Source organism: Heloderma suspectum, chromosome 4, assembly GCF_057233095.1.
Source record: "Heloderma suspectum isolate Gila_16-S chromosome 4, 16-S_ref, whole genome shotgun sequence".
Classification (NCBI taxonomy): Eukaryota; Metazoa; Chordata; class Lepidosauria; order Squamata; family Helodermatidae; genus Heloderma; species Heloderma suspectum.
This window is the reverse complement of record NC_139461.1, coordinates 167,022,576-167,045,033: the sequence shown is the minus strand read 5'-3', so window position 1 is coordinate 167,045,033 and position 22,458 is coordinate 167,022,576. Positions and strand designations below refer to the sequence as shown.

At 43.1% G+C, this 22,458-nt stretch overlaps 1 protein-coding gene and 2 long non-coding RNA genes across 7 annotated transcripts in view; 2 read left to right on the top strand and 1 right to left on the bottom strand.

The window, feature by feature from the left end:
• The window catches only part of LOC146347707 (uncharacterized), a 29,045-nt gene extending 28,108 nt beyond the window's left edge, over positions 1-937 (top strand). For 2 of the 3 annotated variants that reach the window (XR_014790385.1, XR_014790378.1), the window contains one exon: positions 590-917. This is a non-coding gene — a long non-coding RNA (uncharacterized LOC146347707). Of the gene's footprint in view, positions 1-589 lie in introns of all 3 variants that reach the window. The other variant, XR_014790382.1, reaches the window with a different exon arrangement.
• Positions 1-22,458, bottom strand: part of DARS2 (aspartyl-tRNA synthetase 2, mitochondrial) — a 49,625-nt gene that overhangs the window by 19,322 nt on the left and 7,845 nt on the right. For 2 of the 3 annotated variants that reach the window (XM_084851154.1, XM_084851153.1), the window contains exons 2-11: positions 21,951-22,050; positions 20,419-20,485; positions 14,680-14,781; positions 13,362-13,457; positions 11,618-11,741; positions 11,474-11,520; positions 10,316-10,422; positions 8,044-8,113; positions 5,766-5,945; positions 1,121-1,228 (exon numbers count right to left, since the gene is read on the bottom strand). In XM_084851154.1, the coding sequence (XP_084707280.1) occupies positions 1,121-1,228; positions 5,766-5,945; positions 8,044-8,113; positions 10,316-10,422; positions 11,474-11,520; positions 11,618-11,741; positions 13,362-13,457; positions 14,680-14,781; positions 20,419-20,485; positions 21,951-22,050 (1,001 nt within the window). The remainder of the gene's footprint in view (positions 1-1,120; positions 1,229-5,765; positions 5,946-8,043; positions 8,114-10,315; positions 10,423-11,473; positions 11,521-11,617; positions 11,742-13,361; positions 13,458-14,679; positions 14,782-20,418; positions 20,486-21,950; positions 22,051-22,458) is intronic. The other variant, XM_084851156.1, reaches the window with a different exon arrangement.
• LOC146347706 (uncharacterized) lies at positions 2,569-5,549 on the top strand. Its single transcript, XR_014790388.1, has 2 exons — positions 2,569-2,764; positions 4,989-5,549. It is a non-coding gene; the product is annotated as an uncharacterized LOC146347706 (long non-coding RNA).

The window sequence follows — 22,458 nt, the reverse complement described above, 5'->3', positions numbered from 1 at the left end:
ACCATTAAGCCTGGGTTGCAGGGAGTAGGAAGCAATAAAAATGTGTCCATGATAATACACTGACCCGAGTTCGCACAATCACTGCTGCCCACCATGGCTTGTTGAGGCTGGGGTGAGCTATGGTGCATACTGATGCATGCTGATGCATGCTGGGTAGCTTTTGAATTTTCAAGCCACAGCTTGGTGTGTTGTCCAAATCCTGGCAGTGGGGGTTGTGCTAGGGTTGTTTATGCGAGAGTTAAACAATCCTCACATAAACCTAGAACAGGCCGTGGGTTATGAGAGATTGTTAAACCCTTGCAGAACCCCTCCCACCCAGGTTTGGATGACATGGCAAGCAGGGCTTGAATATTCATAATGGCTGCCAGCATTTTAAATAAGCCATGGTGGGCTGTTTGTTCATGTGAATCATCCCACTGAGTGCCTTTTCCTTATCACTGGGTAACTGCAGCCAGTAACCACTCACTGAAAGAAGGGCTATGAGTTCCAGGTAGATACTTCCCAGTTAAGTACTCCCAAGAAGAGGTGGTGCAGAAGGAAAGGGGGGAGGTAACGCGGTGAGTAAAAAGAAGTATGTCTCTTTTCACAGGTGCAGTTTGGCCTCTCTCCCCATCCAAGCTGGCTCCTAGAGAATCTAACTGACTTCTAGATTTTGCAAAAATATTTCTATAATGCACATACAATGCAAAAGAGAAAAATAATGAATAATTCCCTTCTCCAAACACGTGCTTTATCAGGTAGTAGCATTTTATTACTGCAGTGTGAGACTTCTCTGCAAACGGATTCTACCAATTCCTGCAAACTTTCCTTTTTTTGGCACAATCATTATTTAAGTACATGCCGTAAAACCACTTTACAAGAATGTACTATGATAATACATTGGTGTCATATATTCTTGAGTCTTTATTAAAATGTTTAAATATATCTTCCCTCACTGAAAAGATAAGTGTTTCACTTCTGTTCTCCTTTATTCTTTGGTTATACTATTATCAACTTCTATGTAGGTGAAAGAGACAATTGATGATATAGGGTTGATTATATAAACAGCAACATAAATGACAACATCTGGAGAAAAATAAAGGACTTCCCCCTTTTGAAAACAGAAACCAGCATCACTCACCGCTCCCTGGGGAATACAAATAGCTCTGACTGTGCCCTGGGGCTCATTGAGGGATTTCTGCAAGAATCCAACTTCCAAGTTCCTGAACACACTGGTGACATCAATAATCTGAGCATTGGAAGTAAGAATGTGGAGAGAACCATTAAGGCAGGCAAATGCCAAGTAAAGAATGAGAAAAACAGGAAGAAGAAACATCAGTTTATTTTTTTATTTATTAATTACATTTATATCCCACCCTTTTTCCTCTTGCAAGGAACCCAAGGTGGCTTACATAATCCCCCTCCGCTCCATTTTATCCTCACAACAACAACCCCATGAGGTGGGTTGGGCTGAGAGTCTGTAACTGGCCCAAAGTCACCCAGTGAGCTTCCATGGCCGACTGGGGACTAGAACCCGGATCTCCTGGCTCCCAGTCCAACACTCTCGCCACTACACCACACTGGCAGTTCCAAGCACTCCAAGAACAGCCAAAGGCAACTGGTACCAGCAGCGGTGGGAGGGAGCTCAATGTGGCCACTAAGGGCTTCTTCCTGCACCCCAACATAACCTAACATCTCACAGTCTCTCTGCACCACTTATGCATGGCAGCTGCTGACTTCTGCACAAATCAAGGAATAGGAAGAGCCTTTGTAACCTTGTAACACACATATGCACACAGACACACACGTATGTGGATGGCAGCAAAGGCTTTGACAGAGGTCTCACCTTTATGTATGTATCTCAAGTTTCAGCTGTGTTAGTATGTTACAGCAAAGACAACAAAGCAGTTCTTGAATAGCAGGGAAGGTTCGAGGCCTTTAATTAAATCTATCACCCCTCTCCTAATTTTAGCCAAATCATGGTCTCCCTGTAGCTTTCTAACACAGCAGCTAAGGAGCACAGCCCCATGGTAATTCAAGCACTGCAACAAAGTCTAGTGGCACCTTAAGGACTAACAATCTTATTGTGACATAAGCTGTTGTGGGCCAGTGCTGACTGATGCATCTGACAAGTTAAATTTGTAGTACTGTAAGAACACAGCTGTTTTTATATAACTCAGATGCTCAGATTTTCAAGGCTTACACATGGATGTGAACAGCTGAAATGCATGATAATTTAATAAAATGGTGGTAAAATGTGTGAAGTGTATACCAGTCATCCCAATGCCTTGGCTAGAACATTTGGTGCAGATTTACAACTAACTGAGCAACTCAGTATAAGAACGCCCACACATTTTCTTTATATCAACATAAAGAAAAGTGATTAGAGACTTCTTTAAAAAACTGAAACTGAAAGTTCACGGAGAAGGTCTGGAGTAACACTGAGTAGGCCAACCCCACCCTCTGGCATGGCTACAGCCCTGATCACTGTCACTGTCTCATTCCAGCACTTCAGGAAGCTGAAAGACCCAAAGAGGGCAACAGCTGAAAGCACTGCTTAGAGCAACCCTTGAAGCTTGCTGGCTCACAGAATTAGAGCTCAACTGTGACAAGGCACTTGTCTTTGAGAACTTCTAAGCTGCTCCTGTCATCCTCATGAGGTCAAGGGATAAATGGGAAGAGGTGTCCAGAATTATAGACTTAAAAGGCTCTTGGCCTATTCCTGTGTGAACTGGGCAGCTATATGTGGCTGCCTGAAATACAGCCATGTCATGCAGAACTGCAAGTAAGTTCTCCTTTAGCATTTGGTTCCATGAAATCACTGGTGGGGGTGGGCTACCGTGTCACAGATATGTGGCTGACTCTATGTTCTACCACTCTTTTCCACCTAAAAATCCCATGGAGGCTGTGGAACTCTTCAGCAAGTGTCTTGAGGCAGGTTTATTATTATTATTTATTATTTATTTATTATTTATTAAATTTATTAATCGCCCATCTGGCTGGTCACCCAGCCACTCTGGGCGATGTACAACACACCATAAAACAATTTAAAACAATAAAATTCTACCATAATTTTTTTTTAAAAATACCCTAACCCACCCCAAATGCCTGCCTGAACAACCACGTTTTTAATGCACGACTGAAGCTCATTAAAGAGGGGGCATGACGGAGTTCCCTAGGGAGGGAGTTCCACAGAGTGGGGGCCACCACAGAAAAGGCCCTCTCCCTCGTCCCCACCAGTCTAGCTGTCCTGGCTGATGGGACAGAGAGAAGGCCATCCGAGGCTGATCTTGTTAAGCGGCCTGTCTGGTGTTGCTGGAGGCGCTCCTTAAGGTTTGGGATGGATGAGGGCGAAGAAGCTAAAGTTTAATCCAGTAAGATGGAGGCGCTGTGGCTAGGGAAGTTGGCTTATCTGGAGAGAAAGTTGAGCCCCATTCTGGATGTTGTAACTTGCAGGGTTGCCTCAGTATCCTGGGAAGTCCCAGGTTGTTGTCCCTTTGTGCCATTGTGGTCCAGCACTATTACAGGCTAGTGGCTATTACATGGCCAATAAATAGGCAGATGAGGCAGTAAAGCAGGTACAGGAAACAGGAGGAAGATAGTACCCCAAATGCCTTTTGGAGTCAAGTATGGAGGCACAACCTTCTGCATAAGCTAATGAAGTCATATCACAACTAATGGGCAGCTGAGCAAGACAGATGTTGCATCCCTTGCTTTGGATACATTTGTGCTCTAGCTGAATGGAGTTACATTGTCCCTAGTCACTGGAGACAGGGCCTTTTCAGTGGCGGCCCCAACCTTATAGAACTCCTTCCCAAGGGATGTGCAACTGGTCCCATCTGTGCTGGTCTTCAAAAAGGCTTTGAAGACACATCTATTCCAATTGGCTTTTAATTAAAATTATTTTATTAAGGTTGCTGCAGGTTTTTAGAGTACTCATTCTAGACTACTGGTTTTTGGATCTTGTGGTTATTTTTTCTATGCTGGGTGGAACAATCTTTTAAACTGTAGTTACTGTTTGCTGGCCTTTGACATTTTGCTGCTTCTGTTGGTTTTTTTTACATATTATACAATACTAATTATAAATGTTATATTATATTGCAGGAATTGTGATTTTATTTTTTATATATTTGTAAGTCCCCTAGAGATGACTGAACATATAAGACCGATTCTGGCCTGCTTGCACTGCTGCCTATATGCTCCCAAGCCCAATTCAAAGTGCTGGTTTTGACCTCTAAAGCCCTACATGGCTTGGGACCACAGTACCTGATAGAACACCTCTCCCGGCATGAACTGACCTGTATACTACACTCCACATCTAAGGCCCTCCTCGGGGGCCTCCTCCGAGGGAGGCTTGGAGGGTGGCAACAAGGGAGAGGGCCTTTTCGGTCTTGGCTCCCCATTTATGGAAAACCTCCCTGACGAGACCCGCCTGGCACCAACATTGTCATCTTTTCGGTGCCAGGTTAAAACTGCCCTCTTCTCTCAGGCATTTGGCAGCGTATAATGAGCCTCTTGATTGTCCCTGGCTGATTGTTTCAAATTGTTTTAGATATATGTTGTTGTTGTGTATTATTTGTTTTATGTCATTATGTGAATGGTTTTAATATTTTATAAAATGTATTTTAATGGTTTTTAATTTTTTTGAACCGCCCAGACAGCTTCAGCTATGGGCTGGTATAGAAATATAATAAATGAAATGACATTGTCCTGTAAAAAATCATTTATATGATTTTTAGGCCACCTTACAGGACAATATCCTCTCTAGGGACTTAGAAACACTTAACAAATAAAACCACAATTCTTGTGATGGGAAAAACAAATTAGAAACAAAATGTGAATATATATATATAGAAAACAAAATAAAATAGAAATAATGTGGCAACCCCTGTATTTCACATGATGTGTTGAAAAACAGCTAGAACTGCACAGGAAGCTGCTTGGCATGAATGACTTATTTATTAGTATTTATTTACTGTATTTATATCCCGTCTTTTTTCCTCCTTAAGGAACCCAAGGCAGCATACATAGTCTGTGACTGGCCCAAAGTCACCCAGTGAGCTTCCATGGCCGAGTGGGGACTAGAACCCTGATCTCCCGACTTCCAGTCCAACACTCTAGCCACTACACCACACTGGCTTGCCATATGAGGCAGCATCCAGCTGTGCTCCCATGACAAGCGCACCCATCCTCCAAACTGCTTAAATGCATGGGCCAGCTGACACTTTCCAAGGGTCTCAAGCTAGTGCCTCAAGAAGATGGGGTGTGGGGGGCTGGTGGCCAGCTTGCAACAAGGCTGTGCCTATGTGGAGGCATGATTTCAGGAACTGGCGTCTTCCTTTGGGGGTTGTGCACTTGGCTTCTATGATTCTTCAGACCCTTGGGGGGGTTTGCCATGATGGTGCAAATCTCTGCACCTTTGTGTACAATCCCTTCACAGAGGCATGAGTTCATCCAAAATGCCTGACCATGAACCCAGTAAAAGTCCTGAAGGCATTCACATGTTAAGTGAGAACCAACCATAGAAATTAGGCCAGAGAAGACTTGAGAAATATGGAGGATTCGCATAAGACAGATGTGCAGATTGGATGATACCCAAAGAGAAGGCATACGACTGACTCAGCTTCCTGCTAGCAACACTCACTCTTGGCCGTACAAGGAGATCAACTGCAGCTTCTAGGCTTTTCAAAAGATCATCAAATCCACTACAGCAGTGGGGCTTCAAAACAAATTAACACACAGAAGGAAGCTGGAAAACTGGATAATTTGGGTGGATAAGAACATACCTTCAGTCCAAAGCGTGTGTCTGGCTTATCAGTCCCATAAATGGCCAGTGCCTCATCATAACTTATGGAAGGGAAGGGTACTACGATGGGTCCCTTTTCCTCAGGCCAGGAATACTGGAGCAAGCCCTCTATTAAAGCCTGAACCCCTGCTTGGTCTACAAATGACATCTCAATATCAATCTTTGGGGAAAAAGGAGTAAAAAGGGAGAAAATAAATAACAGTTGCAGGCATGATCAAACCAGCAGTATCTTCATATCTATAATTCTTACAAAAGACTAGATATTTATGAATGAAACAAAATTACATTGTAATGGAAGGGCTTCAATTCCACAGAAGTGACATTTCTCAGGAAATATAGATCTGCAGCACCCATTTCCAACTGAAGCATATCTGTATCCTCCAGCTTGGGAGACGTGTTTAAAATATAACAATGTCATCACGCCATTATGACTTTTCAGCCCAATTCCCATTCAGTCTGCGTTTCGCTTATCCAGACCTTCTGTTGTAACAATGTCCAGAAGGTGAGCCATGTTAGTCTACTGCAGCAAACACAACAGAGCATCCTGTGGCACCTTAATGACTAACACATTTATTATGGCACGTGCTTTCATATTCTAGAGTCCACTTTACCAGACACATCTGATGGTGGACCCTAATCCACATAAAGACTTGTGCGCTACTAAAGTTGTTAGTCTTTAAGGCGCCACAGGACTCTCTTGTTTTTCAATACCAGTTCTCCTGCATTACACTACTCCTTGTCAAACTCTCCCCCACTTTCTGTAAAAATGGAAATGTTTTAATAAATACTGATAGAGCATGTTTGTGCAACCCCTGCCACCCAGCCAGATTTATAAATATTCTACTGGCCTGCATGGTTTTTCGACTGCAGATTTTGAATATTTTGGTGGTGCAGATTTTTGGCTACAGACCACTTTTAAGTCTTGATCATTTACTAAAACTATTGCTGCTTACATTATAGGTATCATATGCATAACTGTATATGGGCCATATACATCAGAAAACAATGTTTGTATACTGAAGACAAAAGAATTGCCTTACTAGATCAGACCAAGGCCCAATATAGCCCAGCAATTTATTTGCAACAGTAACCAGACATATCCTTCTGGGAAGCTCATAAGCAGGACACCACAGATGGAAATAGTCATCCACCTAGATACTGCTTTGGCAATAGTGCAATATTCAGAAATATTGACTGGCACGTAATAACTCAGTTGGCATATTAACAGTTCAACCTTGAAAATCGGCAGAGTGAATTTCCTCTTCAGAAGCTGAAACCTAATGAGCAGAGTGTGCAACCTCTCTAAAAGAATGGGGAACTCAGTCACAAAAATGAGTGCTGCTGTAACTATCCACAGTGACCTGTAGATATAGCTACAGGACAAATGTATGCAAAGCAAGGGATGCAATGTCTGTCTTGCCCAGCTGCCCATCAGCTGCAGTGCCACTGCAATAGCTTATGCAGAAGGATGTGCCCCCATAGTTAACTCCAGGATGCCCAAAAGGTGTTTTGGAAACTATCATCCCCTTATTCCTGTTCCTGCCCTACCGCTTTACCTGCCCATTTATTGGCCATGTAATATCCACTAAGCTGTAGTAGTGCTGAACCACAGGGGCACAAAGGGGCAATATCAAATACGGGGCAATCCTGCAAGTAACCACATTGAGCTGGCAACCACTTGGCCTTCCTTATTGTTTCTGGCAAAGATCACAGTAAAAATCAGCTTTGGAAAGCTGCACGTTAGACCCTGGTTGGATGTAACTGCAGCTTTCAGTGGCAATTTGTGGATTAATTAAGTTAACGTACTGTTTGTTCTTGGGTTAACATGGGGTTATTTAAGCCACGAGGAACCCCAAGTGTCCAGATTTGGACATCATGGAAACAACCAATGAAAATGGAAGTGGCTCGTGCATAGCGTGTGCCCCTACAATTTGTGGGTTAATTAACTCATGAATTGTCCCCATTACATTCAAACAGGGTCAGTGACTGAAGTATCCAGGGATTATTTTGCTGAAATAACACCGCCATTGCAATTGGCATTTGATATATTTCAAAGTTTGTCCTTAGTGTCAGCAAATGCAGGTTTCGGATGTTACACATTCTTGATTCCAAAACTATAGTAAAGAAAATGTTCTGTGGCAGGCAGATCAAGTCTCATCGAGACTGGACAGGCTGTGCCTATCATGTACAGTTAAGAACTCTGTCTAATATTTCCTTCTGGCTTAAATAAATAAATTTTGTGATAGAAACAAACCTACCTGAGTGAATTCAGGCTGCCTGTCTGGCTTTGAACCTTCATCTCGGTAGCAGCGAGCAACTTGGAAGTACCTGCCATTGGAATGGAAGGTCATCAAAGTTACATCCTGGTTACAAAGTAGATTGTATTAATGGCATCTTCTACAAAGACAGCTACAAGGAACAGCTCTTTTTCCACAATCAGGAATGAGATTGAGACCAGTGGGCACAGAAGGGAAGCTAGGGAAGAGTCCGTGGTGAGAGGCATGTCAAGGATTTTAAGAGAACAGTTTCAATGGAATTGTTAGGAAGGTTACTGGGAAATTGTTGACACACCTCCCACAAAACAATATAAGATGTCTTTTTATGAAATGCTAAGTAAAGAACTGAGAATGCTTAATAAAGAACAATTTGAAAATGTAAATAGTTAAAAAAACCTGTGTATTAAAGGGAGGGAAGAACACAAAGACATAAGAGGTTCACCATGTATTCTTATGAAAACTAACTGGCAAGGTGGTCTGGAAGAAACACCCTATCACTTGGGTCGAGGTGTGACACTGTATTATTCAAGGTCAAAAGCAAACTTAACATTTTCACTTATCAACTAATAAGTAAAACTATTAGATAAAACATCAAAGCCTTGATATATAGATGTCTAGAAAAATGTATACACTTAGGTTTAATTAGCAAATTCTGAGTAAGGGATTGTCTTCTCAAAGTTATCTAGCCTGAAAGGTGTATTGTTTATTTTAAAAGAAGGTTTAGTAATAGTGAGATAATTAAGATTGTGAGTCCTAATTGATGGGGCAACAGACAGGCATAAGGTTATATCTATACAGAAACATATTCTAATTCGGAAAGAGGTTGCTTTTTTACCATCTGGAAGCTCATCAGGCCTGTTCAGAGCTGAATAGGAAAGTTGGAACTTAGATGAAAGCTTTCCTTTTAGACTATTAGGACTAAAAGATAACAAGAGATGTTTATGAGATGTTATTTTCTGTTACATTATTAAACTTTAGCAACACTCTCCTTTATAATATGAAATGTGTTTTATCTTATGCACTGTTATAAGCCATATTTTACAATAAAAATGAATCCAGAGATTTCCCCCTTACTAACTTTGTAAGTACAAAATCAAAACTGAACCCATCTAAAACAACTTTTGGTGTACACTTTGTCTGAACTGAAGTGTATTGATCAGCTATGAGTGATTAACTGGCAGCCAAAGGCTTCCAAAATACTTGAACTATAGACTGAAAACACTCAGTAAGGTCCAAAATTTGTGACAGGAAGAATGAGGAATGATTAGAGGGTGATAGTTTTAGCTTATTCCCAAGTGCTTCATAAACTCCTTACTTGGAGTTCCACAAATTTCAGCTTGGCTTACTAGCCAAGCCATATTTTATTGTCACCACTTATCCCTTCCCACCATAATTCCTCTGCATTGCCAGAAAAGGGGGGGGGGGGGGAAGAGAACAGATTCTGACCTAGTTTGCATGTAACAACAACCTATGGGTTGTTGAATCATGGGCTGTTCTTACACGTGAACCTGGAACTATGGGTTAACTACGGGTTGTTAACCACAAACAACCCACGAAGAGAACCCATGGTTAGTTATTGCGTTGCGAACTCTTGAGTTGTTTAAAGTTAAAGTTGTTTGAGTTGTTGTTATGTGCGGACCCAGAACACTGTTGTTTATGGGTTGTTTCAGCAGGCTAGGCAAAAGTAGTAAAAAAAAAAAAAAGGCCACTCTACATGCCAGTACTGCAGTTCCGCAAAGGCATTTGGGATACAGGGAGAGAGCGGTAGAAAGGGGTGGGAATCAACCACACAACCAGTGGTTTGATCAATCGTCTGGCAGCCAAACTGTGAATTAACTCTGGGTAAGGCAACCACCCATGGATTAAACCATGGGTTATTGTTAAGTGCGAACCAGGTCTTTCTGTCATACTTCTGACATTTGGGTCTCTCATGCTGCTGCTCTTGGCTCCACACTGCTGAGGTGTGACCTGGGAAACCACTACCCCATCTCAGAAGAAAAAAGGAGGTATCATGGAGCACTGAGCAAGAGCCCTTGCCAGAGGACCATGGGCATGCACCCCTGATATTTACTGCTAAATAGCATCAACTTTATTATGGAATCTAACTACTCATGAGGATGTCAGTTTGTGTGACAAGCTACACCTCTGGGGCTACCCCACCCACTGTCTGAAGAACAGAGTTTCCATCCCTACTATAGGAGGAAAAGCTCCCCTGAAAACATTCCTGTTGCCAACAGTGGTTCAAGAAACTCACCTGTCCAGACCTCCTACCATCAGTAGCTGCTTAAACTGCTGAGGACTCTGGGGCAGCGAGTAAAACTTCCCAGCCTCCCGTGTGGGGATCATAAATTCCTTCGCACCCTGGTATTAAAAGAAGGGTGTAATGCAAAGCAAGTATTGCACTGACATCAGCTGGTCTTTGAATAAAGTGCAGAAACTTCTAATTCAGATCAATAAGCTACAAGTGAGGTTTCCAAACATTTATTTTTCCCCTTGAAAGTTTCAACACCTTCCCTCAGCATTTATCCAGGAAGCAGAAACCTGCTAATGCATCTTTGCCCACCAAACCCAAATGTGTCCCCTACACTGCATTATTCTTGTCATGCAGTAGTCTACATCTATATATTTCCAGTCAGTCATCATGCCACAAGAAATTGGTTCCTGATTTTGCAATGCTCCTGCAGCACAGTAGGAGCAAAGAAAAATGTAGTATTCTTTTCAGCAGTCAAGCAGGTTCTTCATCTGCAGTACAAAACCTGGCTTCTCAACTGGTGGTACAAGCAGTACCCACCCAGCAAGATGGATGCTGCACTGATGAGTGAGTCCTTACTTTTGCCCCCTGCCCCCTTGTAAGTCAGGTGGGCTGTGTGAGGTTGTTCTTTGGCATGTGTATTTGGCACACAGTTATCCTTTCCCTTGCCCTTTTTGTATTTAAACCCCAACTGCTCCAGAGAAGGAAAGAGATGGGTTGGTTATGTCATGAATACTACCTTATTGCTGCCCATCACACCACCAACCAGCATTGAAAGACGACTAGATTTTAAAAAATTCAACCTGAAACTATAATCTACTTCAAGTGTTACTCATGTGAAGGGGCATCAGATGATTAAAGGGGCTGTGGGGCCTTGCTCCACTGACACTTCACTCCCCCACCCCACCATCCACACACTGTCTGAGGCAAGGAACCTGGAACGTTATGTGACCTGAGTATGTCTACATGTGTGAGAAAAATGTCTTTGTTTTAAGGGAGCAATGGTGATTTCAAATCATCTTAGCCACTCTTAAGGTGTTGTATCTGTCTTCATCCTAGAAGTTTTGGGCAGCCTCATCTAAATGCTTTCTGCATCAAATGTGGGACAATTAAAACTTTTACGAAATAATATATATATAAAAAACATATTAGCATACCTACCCCCGGAGTCTTCTTGAATAGCGTTGGAGTTTCTACATCCACAAACCCTAAAACAAGGTTTCATATATTTGTCAACAGCATAATAAATGAAAGGAAAAAAGAAATTATTACAGGACTGGCAACAATTTTCTACACTCATCTCACCACATTGGTTGCAGAGGTATTCCCGCATTCTCATCACCATCTGAGATCTCAGCCGTAGGTTGTACTGCATCTGTACACTGCGCAAGTCCAAATAGCGATACCGCATTCGCAGGGCCTCATTTTTCTGAGTAGAAAGGGAGGGGATATGATGGGGGGGGGGGCAAATGAGAGGCATCAAATTAGCTTCCAAATCTATCAAAGAGGAAGAGAAATGAAGTGCAAAATGTTATGTTAGCTTATAGCCCCAAAATGAGAGGCAACCAAGGATGATTTAGTACTCAGTAACCTTCACCCCAAACAATTAATTCCTATAGTTTAGCATGTGAGCAACTATAGATTTTATCATGTTCCTCTGAACTGGCCTGAAGTGCCTCACTAGCTCTTGGTCTGAATAGAATACTGAGCAGGGTGGAGGCTGCCATTCTATGGCAGCACAGAATGGGGTATTGGGCACAGGATTTAGATTCCAGACAATCTCAGGTGTGTGTTTTTTTAAAGCAAGTTTCTAGCCCTTACAGTTGGTTTTTGAAATCCATAATTACGCAAAACAAAGGCAATTATGCAAATTTGTTCAATTAGCACTATTTATACATATCATGAAATTCAGCTTTCCTTTGCGCAACATTGGAAACATATAACAAAAAAAAATAGAATGGCTTTGAGAAGTCTGAGTTGCAATCAAATTAGTTAAATTATATGGTTTTTGGAGATCAGAACCCTTCATTTCTCCTGTACTTTGCTGTCAAGAGCCTGGAGGGGAGGGAGGAATGACAAAGGCCATTTTGCTTCCTGTTCAGCTAGATGGGCCTCTATTATTATTATTATTTATTGCATTTCTATACCGCCCAATAGCCAAAGCTCTCTAGCTGAACAGGAAGCAAAAAGTCAGCTAGATTGGCCTCTGAGCAGCAGGCAAGGAAAGGTGACGGAGAGGCTGTAGGATCTTGTGGATCCTAGCCTCACCTCTCCTACTGGAACCACCCCCCCTTTCCTCCCTCCCTCAGGTCTTGTGACACAGGTCGCTCTTGTGGCCTTGGAAGAGCAGCCACTGTGCTGCTTTCTGTGGCGGCTGCAAGGGAGCAGAGGTCACATGAGTGTCTATGGCCTCGAGAGGCAGAATCCAAAATGTCTTATGTTCCCTGGGACACTCTCCCAGAGTCCACAGGATTGCTCTGCCCATCCTTATCAATCATTTTAAACAAGGTTGTGTTATCTGGAGAGCAGTGATATATTACACTTCAGGAACTCCTGATGATGTAAATGTGAATATTAACAATGACTATTTTCACTTTGCATAAAGCAATTTTATGGTGTATTAACTCTGTTACTTGTATGGTTTATATATATTTTAATAATAAAAGCTTTTCTTGATGGAGAATTCAGATTGCCTGGGTACAGACATTCAATATTTTTAAAGCAGAGCACACGCTTTCTGGCATAGCAGGGCATGGCAGTATTCCTGAAGCCTGATCATCATTCTCACATATCTCCTTTGCTCTGAAGCTATCGATAATTGTTACTGTAAGGTTTGAAACCATCTAGATGAAGGCAATTTATGGAAAGTCTCCCCCCAAAACGATAGATGTTTGCTGTTAATTGGAACTGTAGTTGAACACAGGCTTCTTTCCAAACTTGCTTTTCCCTAGAGTGGACAGGAGAATTTGAAGAGTAAAGGTTTACAAAAATTCCAGAGATATGTTGTACCAGATAGCCCATTGTGCAGAAAGAAGATGGGAGCAGTCACCTTGATGAAGTCTTTCATTTCAAAGGGTAGTTTCTTACAAGGGTTCAGGACCTCTGCTGTTTCTACCTTCACTTCAATATCACCTGTTGGCATTCTCTAAAATAGGAAAGAAAGAGGTAGTTAAGAGTTTTACACACAGCCTTGATAATAGTGCAACAGCAGTCTATACTTAGGAAGTGGCCCGGAATTAAGTGTATTACACGTAGTATTTTTTACTGGAACAATTTCTGTCTAACTTTTGTTTTTTGCTTGATAAAGCAAGGCTAGTGCAGAGCCAGGCCTCTGCCCCTCTTCTCCCCCTCGGACATGGGGATGGAAGCTTTGTTTGGCTCTGCACCAGCACACAGACCCAAGCCAACTTGCCTCGTCTTCCCTCTCCAGCTCAGAGCTAGACAAGGGAGGCAAAGGCTGGGTCCAGGTCTGCACTGGCCAGATGACCCTAGTGCCCAGCCAGGGCAGAACCAAGTTGACACATCTATGCCTCTCTCCTCCAACTTCGAGCTGGGCAAGACGTGCCAGTTTGGCTCTGCGTGGCTTCTTATTATTTACATGACACCATCAGGGTGCATGGTGCTTTACAGAGTACCTGACTCAGGGAACATACAATCCAAAATTCAGCACAGGGGAAACAACAAAGGACAGGGAGGCAGGGTTAAGCAAGGAAGCAATATGCCGCTATTTCAGTTGCATTTGCTCAGGCTTAGTTAAAGGCTGAGACAGGGCTTGGGAACTAGGCGGTTGTGCCAAAGGCTTCACAAAAAAGGTGGGTATGGAGGAGGAATTTGAATGAAGTAAGAGAGGTGGCATCACGCAGGTGTTCTGGGAGACAGTTTCAAGCACATGAGGCAGCAAGGGAGAAAAAAGGGCCAAGTCTTTGGAGTGAGGAGACCTTTGGAGAGTGATGGAGCTGGAGGAGCAAAGATTCCCCACCCCCACTGCCTTCTACTCAACTGTATTGCTGTTGAAGGGATGAGGATTGCCATGCAACCACCAGATCAATCCCCCATCTGCCTCTGGAGCTCCGAGGTTGATCAGTCATCACACTTATCACAAGGTAGTGGTGACGCTAGCGGAAAACACAGAAGCCTACCTTCAGCAAGCATGACTTCTGGGCTTTAAGTCAGACTGAAAGTCAGGAGGTTACAGGCCTCTTTAATATCAAATATATGAGTAAGTGCCAAAGGGCTATTAACCCAGATCCAACCCTGTGTCATGTGAAAGACAACATTTTAGTTTCTAGAAAGCCATGCTGGTTGTCTTGAAGTAGCCAAATCACACTCAGACAAGAGTAGAGGGGGATTCTCCCTAAAGCACTCACGGGGCTTGCTTGTCCTGGAGGCCGGGGGACAACCGTCCCAGTCACCCTCAGAACAGATTCAACGGGAGCATCACACAAGATCTTCTTCAAATGAGAAGCAGCCTGCAGAAAGCCAGAAATAATGCATTAGAATGCACATGAGTATAACCTGGGAGCTCTTTCAAAAGAGGTTTAGATTTGATTATCTATCTTGGTTATGAGCCAACTCCAGTCCAATTTTGTTTTTTAAACCAGAATCTCCTTAATCCACCAATGTGTTTTAAAGTTGCAAGCAAGAATGTATACTCATGATCTCTTAACACTTAAGGCATATCTAACCTGCATACGAGAGCCATCCCAAGAACATAAAGAAATGTCTTGTTGGATCAGACCAAATCCTACCTCATCCAATGTTCTTTGCAAGAATCCCAGCAATCAGCAGGTGATAGGTGCAGGGCTGGCCCCAGGTTTTTGTGGGCGCCTGACTGGGAGACCATTAATAAGCTCCTCTAACTCTGCTTTGAATAGGTAACTGCAAATGTGGAAACTATACTCCTTTAATCATAAATGCATGGCTAGATATTATTATTATTGGTTTGGTAGGAAAAGACATTTCAACAATATTGACCCCAGTCACACCATTGCAGCAACAGTGGCTTGTTGACCCCGCTGTGTGGGCGAGTCACATCCAAGCTGGATTTCCCCAATTACCCTCACTGGTGTGACTTATTGAGTCATCCAAACCCAGGCAGCATGGCTTGTTTGAGGGGCAGCAATGCTTAAATAACCATAGGCTGTTGCTGGGTTATTTGAGGGTTGCTGCTCCTCCCAAACAAGACGTGCTGCCCAAGTTTGGACAACATGGCAAGTCGTGCCCGCAAGGGTAATTAGAGAAATAAGGCCGGCATGCGTGGTGGGGAAATTAAGCTACCGCGGCTTATTGCCCTTGCTGCGACTGCAAACTGGCCCATTCAGAACCAGTCTGCTTTACTACTTCACATGTTCCAGGGTTGAACTATTTTTAAAGAAAGGGCCAATGATTAAAGGGGGTAGAGGCACCATTTGTTTAAAATTAAAACACAGCTGAATGTTTTTCTTCTTCATTTAGAGTTAAAACACAAATATGTCATTTTCATTCCCTAGATTACAGCACACACTTAAAAAGCAATATTTTCTCTGACAATAGCTAAATTATGTAACTTAGCATTCAAATGAGTAGCTCAGACTTGAGAGGAAAGAATGCTTCAGATTCATTGTTCCAGTATTTTTTAAAAATCCCATGATATATTTGACAAACCCTTTTGGAAGGCTGAGATTCTTTTTCAATTTCAAAAGTTTGGGATATTTTATTTTGATGTATGCTTATAAACTTATGGTTTTCCCAGTAGCAACGTATGGCTGTGAGAGCTGGACTATAAGGAAGACTGAGCGCCAAAGAATCGATGCTTTCGAACTGTGGTGCTGGAGAAGACTCTTACGAGTCCCCTGGACTGCAAGGAGGTCAAATCAGTCCATCCTAAAGGAAATCAACCCTGACTGCTCATTGGAAGGACAGATACTGAAGCTCAAATATTTTGGCCACCTAATGCGAAAACTCCCTGGAAAAGACCCTGATGCTGGGAAAGATTGAAGGCAAAAGGAGAAGGGGACGGCAGAGGATGAGATGGCTAGATAGCATCACCGATGCAATGAATATGGACTTGAGCACACTCCGGGAGAGAGTGCAGGACAGGAAGGCCTGGCATGCTATGGTCCATGGGGACACGAAGAGTCGGACACGACTGAACGACTGAACAACAACAACAATGCTTATAAACACAAAATCATAAATATTTGGCAAGGATGGCGCCTATGCTGAGTTCAGTTTTGAAAATAAAATCAAGAATTGGTGAATATTTTATTCTACTGCAAGCTCATAAGAACAGGCCACACTTAAGTGAATTATGTACAAGCTGTTATAAAAATATAGCAAAATAAAATTGTCTCAAAGCATTCCTCCTTTCTTGTAAAGACCTTACTAAATGGAGAATTCAGCATTCTCCATTTTCAAGTTTGTATAAAGAAAGATGTTCTGATTTTAAACAGTTACTTGGCATTTTATTATGTGGCATACCTATTACAATAACTTAAACATCACAGATTGGGGTGGAGGTGCTTAATTCTTTATCTAGTAAAGTTTGCACCTCCTTGTAAGTTAGTAGATACTAATTTAAACTTATTTTTAATTTGCAAATGAAGTCTGAGTTTATGACCTTATCCTGGCTGCTTCCAGAAGGAATAAAAGCGATCAGGAACAGTAGGCAGCAACAGATCTGTGGAGAACCTATTCCTTGTTCCATCCAGCATTATAAACTTAATGTACGGACTCATACCATGCGAGTGAAAATGGCACTAGGTTCAAATCCCAACTCAGCCATCATGTTTATTGGGTAACCTTGGACAAGTCACTCTCTCAGCCTAGACTACCTCAGAAAATTGTTGTGGGATAAAAATATGTGTGTTGAGGACAGAACAACGTAAGCTGCCCTGAGCTCCTTGGAGGAAGAACAGGGGAGAGTTGCTGTGGTTCACAGAACTTCCATCTCCATCACCAGAAACCACTCTACCCTGGAGCGGGACTTGAGGGGTTGCACCTGGTTGGTCCACTCTCACAGATTGGGGATGCTGCTGGTGTACCGCCCACCCTGCTGCCTAGCATCCTCCCTCACTGATCTGGCAGAGGCAGTCTCGAGTGTGGTGTTGGATGAACCCAGGACAGTGGTTCTGGGTGACTTCAACTTCCATGCTGAGGCTGTCTCTGGAGTTCCAGCTCAGGACTTCATGGCCTCCATGACAACCATAGGGCTGTCTCAGTTTGTCAATGGCCCAACACATGAAGCAGGGAATACCCTTGATTTGGTTTTTGCTCCAAGTTGTAAGCTGAGTAGTCTGAAGATTTGGGGGGGGGGGTGTCCAAGTAACCTCATTGTCATGGTCAGACCATTTCCTGGTGAGATTTGAACCCACGGTGCTACTTCCCTCCTGCAGGGGTGGGGGACTCATTTGGATGGTCCGCCCCAGGAGACTGATAGAATCCAACAGATTTCTGAACACTCTTGGGGATTTTCCAGTGGAGAGAGCTGGTGATCCAGCTGAGGCCCTACCCTCACTGTGGAACACTGAGATGCGGAGGGCCATCAAGTTGATTGCACCTGAGTGCCCTCTCCGGCACTGTAGAGCCCATTCTGCTCCCTGGTATACAGGGGAGCTGCGGTCAATGAAAGAGGCTGGATGTCCGCTAGAGCGCAAATGGCATAAGACTTGAAGTGAAGATGACCGAGCATGCTCTAGAGCACATAATCGTGCCTACTGCATGGTGGTGCAGGCAGCAAAGGCTTATTTTGCTTCCTCCATTGCATCTTCAAGTAGCCTTCCAGCGGAACTCTTCTGGGTGATCTGGGTTTTTTTTAACACCCTCCCCATAAAATGGGGCTCTGGCCCCATTGAAGACCCGCTGTGACCTTTTTGCATTGTACTTTTAAGGATAAAATCGCTTGTCTCTGCGGCGAACTTGATGCTGTTGTTGCAGTTCCAGTCAAGGTGTCTGATGCCACCATCTGCCTGATTTTGTGGGACGAGTTCCAGTTCCTATGGCCTGATGATGTGGACAAGGTGCTTGCAGTAATGCAACCAACCATGTGCCCTCTCAATCCCTTCACCTCTTGGCTAATAAAAGCTAGCGGAGGTATGACTGGGTGGGTTCAGGGAGTGATAAATGCTTCCCTGTGAGAATGGGTGGTCCCTGCTGTCCTTAAGGAGGCAGTAGTGCGACCACTCCTGAAGAAGCCCACTCTGGACCCAATGGTGTTAGACCATTGTCACAAATACCCCGTTCTTAGGGAAGGTACTTGAGAGGGTTGTGCCGGAGCAACCGCAGGCACTCTTGGAGGAAACTGATTATCTAGACTCATTTCAGTCTGGGTTTCGATCTGGTTATGGGACTGAACCAGCCTTGGTTGTCCTGATGAATGACCTTTGTTGAGAGAGGCACAGCGGGAGTACAACCCTGTTAATTCTGCTTGATCTCTCATCTACCACGGTATCCTCCTGGATCAACTCTGTGGGATGGATATCGGAGGCACTGTGTTATAGCGGTTCCAGTCCTACTTACAGAGCCAATTTCAGAGAGTAACATTGGGTGACAATACCTTGGCCCTTGGCAACTTAGCTACGGGGTGCCACAGGGTACCTTCTTGTCCCCAATGCTGTTTATCATCTATATGAAGCCGCTGGGAACGGTCAATAGGGGATTTGGAGGTAAATGCCATCAGTATGATGACATGCAGCTCTATCTGCCTGTGACATCTGAATCAGGAGAAGCTGTGAAAGTCCTGGGTCAGTGCCTAGACTCAGTAATGGGCTGGACAAGGGTCAATAAACTGAAGCTGAATCCTGGCAAGATGGAAGCCCTGTGGATGAGTGGTTCCCAGGTCTGGGAGATAGGCTCATTGCCTGTTCTGGATGGGGTTGCACTCCCTCTGAAAGATCAGATTCGTAGTCTGGGGGTACTCCTAGATCCATCATTGTCGCTGGAGGCCCAAGTGGCCAAGGCGGCTTGGAATACCTTTACCAGCTTCGTCTGGTTCACCAACTCCATCCTCTCCTGGACAGGGATAGCTTGGCCACAGTGGTACAGGCATTTGTAAGCTCAAGACTGGATTACTGCAATGTGCTCTATGTGGGGCTGCCCTTGAGGCTTGTCTGGAAGCTGGAGCTAGTGCAGAATTCAGTAGTTTGCCGTTGTCAGGTGCTGCCCCTTTTCAGCATGTAACTCCTTTGCTGAGGAAACTGGCTGCCTATTTGCTACCAGGCCAGGTTTAAGATTTTAGTACTAGTATACAAAGCTCTAAACAACTTGGGACCAGGATACTTAAGTGAGCGCCTTCTTCTTTACCAGCCAGCTCAGTCACTGAGGTCATCAGAGGGCATGTCCCTGGTGGTTCCACATGGACCCATGGCCTGGTTGGAATCCACCAGGAAAAGAGCCTTCAGTGTAGTGGCCCCCTTCCTGTGGAACTCCCTGCCTTTGGGGTTCAGACAGGTGCCAACGTTGTGTTGCTTTCGGTGCCTCCTGAAGACATTGTTATTTCAAGAGGCCTTCGCTGAGTGACCAGCTGCAGTTTATTAAGTTCAGAATCTGTTCCTTTAAACTGTTTTGTTTTAATATGTTGTTTTATTATTTCACCACTCCGAAAACTTTGATGTGGAGCAGTATATAAATACTGTAGATAGACAGACAGACAGATAGAAGTGTAATGAGTTAAACATTTATATGGTGAATTTTTGCAGAGTTTTAGTTAATTGAGGTTTGGGGACAGAGTTGTACTACATTCATGTTCCGTTACTATGAACATACAAAAACGAGAGATATGTATGTGTAGCTGGGATGTATGTGGGGCAGAGTAAGATGGCTCAGAGATCTGGGAAGAGGCAAGCAGACATTCATGGCACAAAAGCTCTTCCACGAGAACTCTGAAGCCTTCAAGACACCTTTCACATGTTTTTAAACATATCCTCACACCCATGAGGATTAAAATCTTTCTTTCTTTTTAAATGACAGTATGAAATCCGAGGAATCCACCTTAGATAGTATATTCTATGATAAAACTTGCATGTGTGCAGACACAACGTTTTACATTTGATTAAACACCATGCTCCTGGTGCCCGTTACGGATGACAACGAACAGCGCAACCGCAGAAACCATCCGTAATAGCTCTTACCTCATCTTGGGGTATAATGATCTGAGTGAGTCCCTGGAAATCTCTCAAAACCACGAACTGCCCCTGTCTAACCACAACAGACACAAACACACCGATATGTTTATAACACTTCAGATCAAACACCTACATTAGATGCAATTTACATATGCAGATAAATAATGTGGTACAGAGTTTCTGGGACTATACAATTTCATGCTCATCTAAGGGGGAAAAAATCCCTGTGCTTTGAACTTCAAATCAGGGAGAAAGCTAGGCTAGGCCCATCTCCCTGACATGCTAGCTTTCCATATGTAGGGCAATTTGAGTGTGAAAGTACATTTAAAACTGGAATCCCCAATCTATTGTCTGAAATAGTACAGCCCCACGAACTCAGTAACTCATTAAAATAAATAATGTAGGAACTGGTCTTTAGTCTCTTGTATTCAGTACACCCTACAACGATCTGCAGAATAGTTTCCCTTCACATCTCTACTTAGCCATTAGTCAACATAAATTATTAAAACAAGGAGATACAGCCCAAAGTACACAATTTTAAGTCCCACTGATATCAATGGGAGAGTCAAGCATATATGCTTAGGTTTCTGCCCCTAAAAGCCACGATGCTTTACTTTGGCTAGGTCATGTCCTGAGTTTATAGTGTATGTGCCAAGAAGGCAGGGTTTTTTTTTCTGGAGAAGCAAAAACAGACTGGATTTTGTTGTAGTCACTCCTAGGGGCACAATCCACCAAGACGTTCTCCTATAAAACAACTGCTGAAATTGCACGTATTTACTGAACAAGAACTACTACAGTTAAGAGTAATTCAGAAGCTACTGGTGCAGCTGCCATTTGTTTCAATAGCGCGTGTGTAGGAGAACTTCCCAGTGAATTGTATTTAAAGAAGATAAACACTGGAACACTGCCTAATCGCCATGTCAGAGGCTTCTGCTGATGCTTGTCAAAACCACAACTATTCAACTATTCAACACACTAAAAGGAAAAGTTACCAACCTATTGCATTTCTCCTTGAAGAATCATTTGAACATGGATAATAAAGCTAAGATCCAAAGCAGACATACTTGGAAATCAACTCAACTTAACAAGATCGGACTATAACTTAGTAATGATATATCTATATAGTTCCCCACCCTGTCTGCTGTCTGGGATGCTATACACAAATAATACAATGAATGTTGTGGTAATTTTAAAAATCATGATTTTAAAAAATGAGAGAAGAAACAAAGCTGACTATTTAGAGGGCTCAAATTTCTTCACTGAGGTGCCTATCAAAACAAAAGCCAATAATCACAATACCTGCAGCATACTTCTGAATACCAGATTTTGGGGAGCAAACAACGGTGAAGGGCTGTTGGCCATGTCCTTTTTGTGGGTTTTGCAGAAGCATTTGGCTGGCCTCTGTTGGAAACTAGGTACTAGTCTAGATGGACCCTAGGTCTGACTTAGCAAGGCAAATGTTTATGCTCTTAATGGATTTAAACGTTGTCTTAACACCACCAATCTAGCCATCCTGAGTGCATTAAATTTCTATTTACCTCTGATATTGAATCCATCCGCACAGGGTGACTTCTTGACCTATATGAGCAGAACGTAATTCCCCACAGGTTTTGGTCCGAGCAACAAAACTATTGACATCTTTGGAAGAGAAAAATCAAATATAGTGAAGTTTATAAAGAGTATAAAAGCTAAAATAAAAGTTTTCATCCGCGTATTAAAGATCATACAGACAAATTATAGGGATGCCAGTTACAGCCAAGAGTGATATTAAGGGGATAATGCATACATTATCCCCTTAGAATTAGAATTAATAAATTGCACAAGGTATCTGGATAATATCTAGTGCCACAAGTAATCTTATATAATCAATATACACTAAGGGCACAATCCTATGGCCGCTAGTCAGCAGCTAGATGGCCATAGAATCATAGAATAGTAGGGTTGGAAGGGGCCTATAAGACCATCAAGTCCAACCCCCTGCTCAGTGCAGGAATCCAAGTCAGAGCATCCCCAACAGATGGCTGTCCAGCCTCATCTTGAATGTCT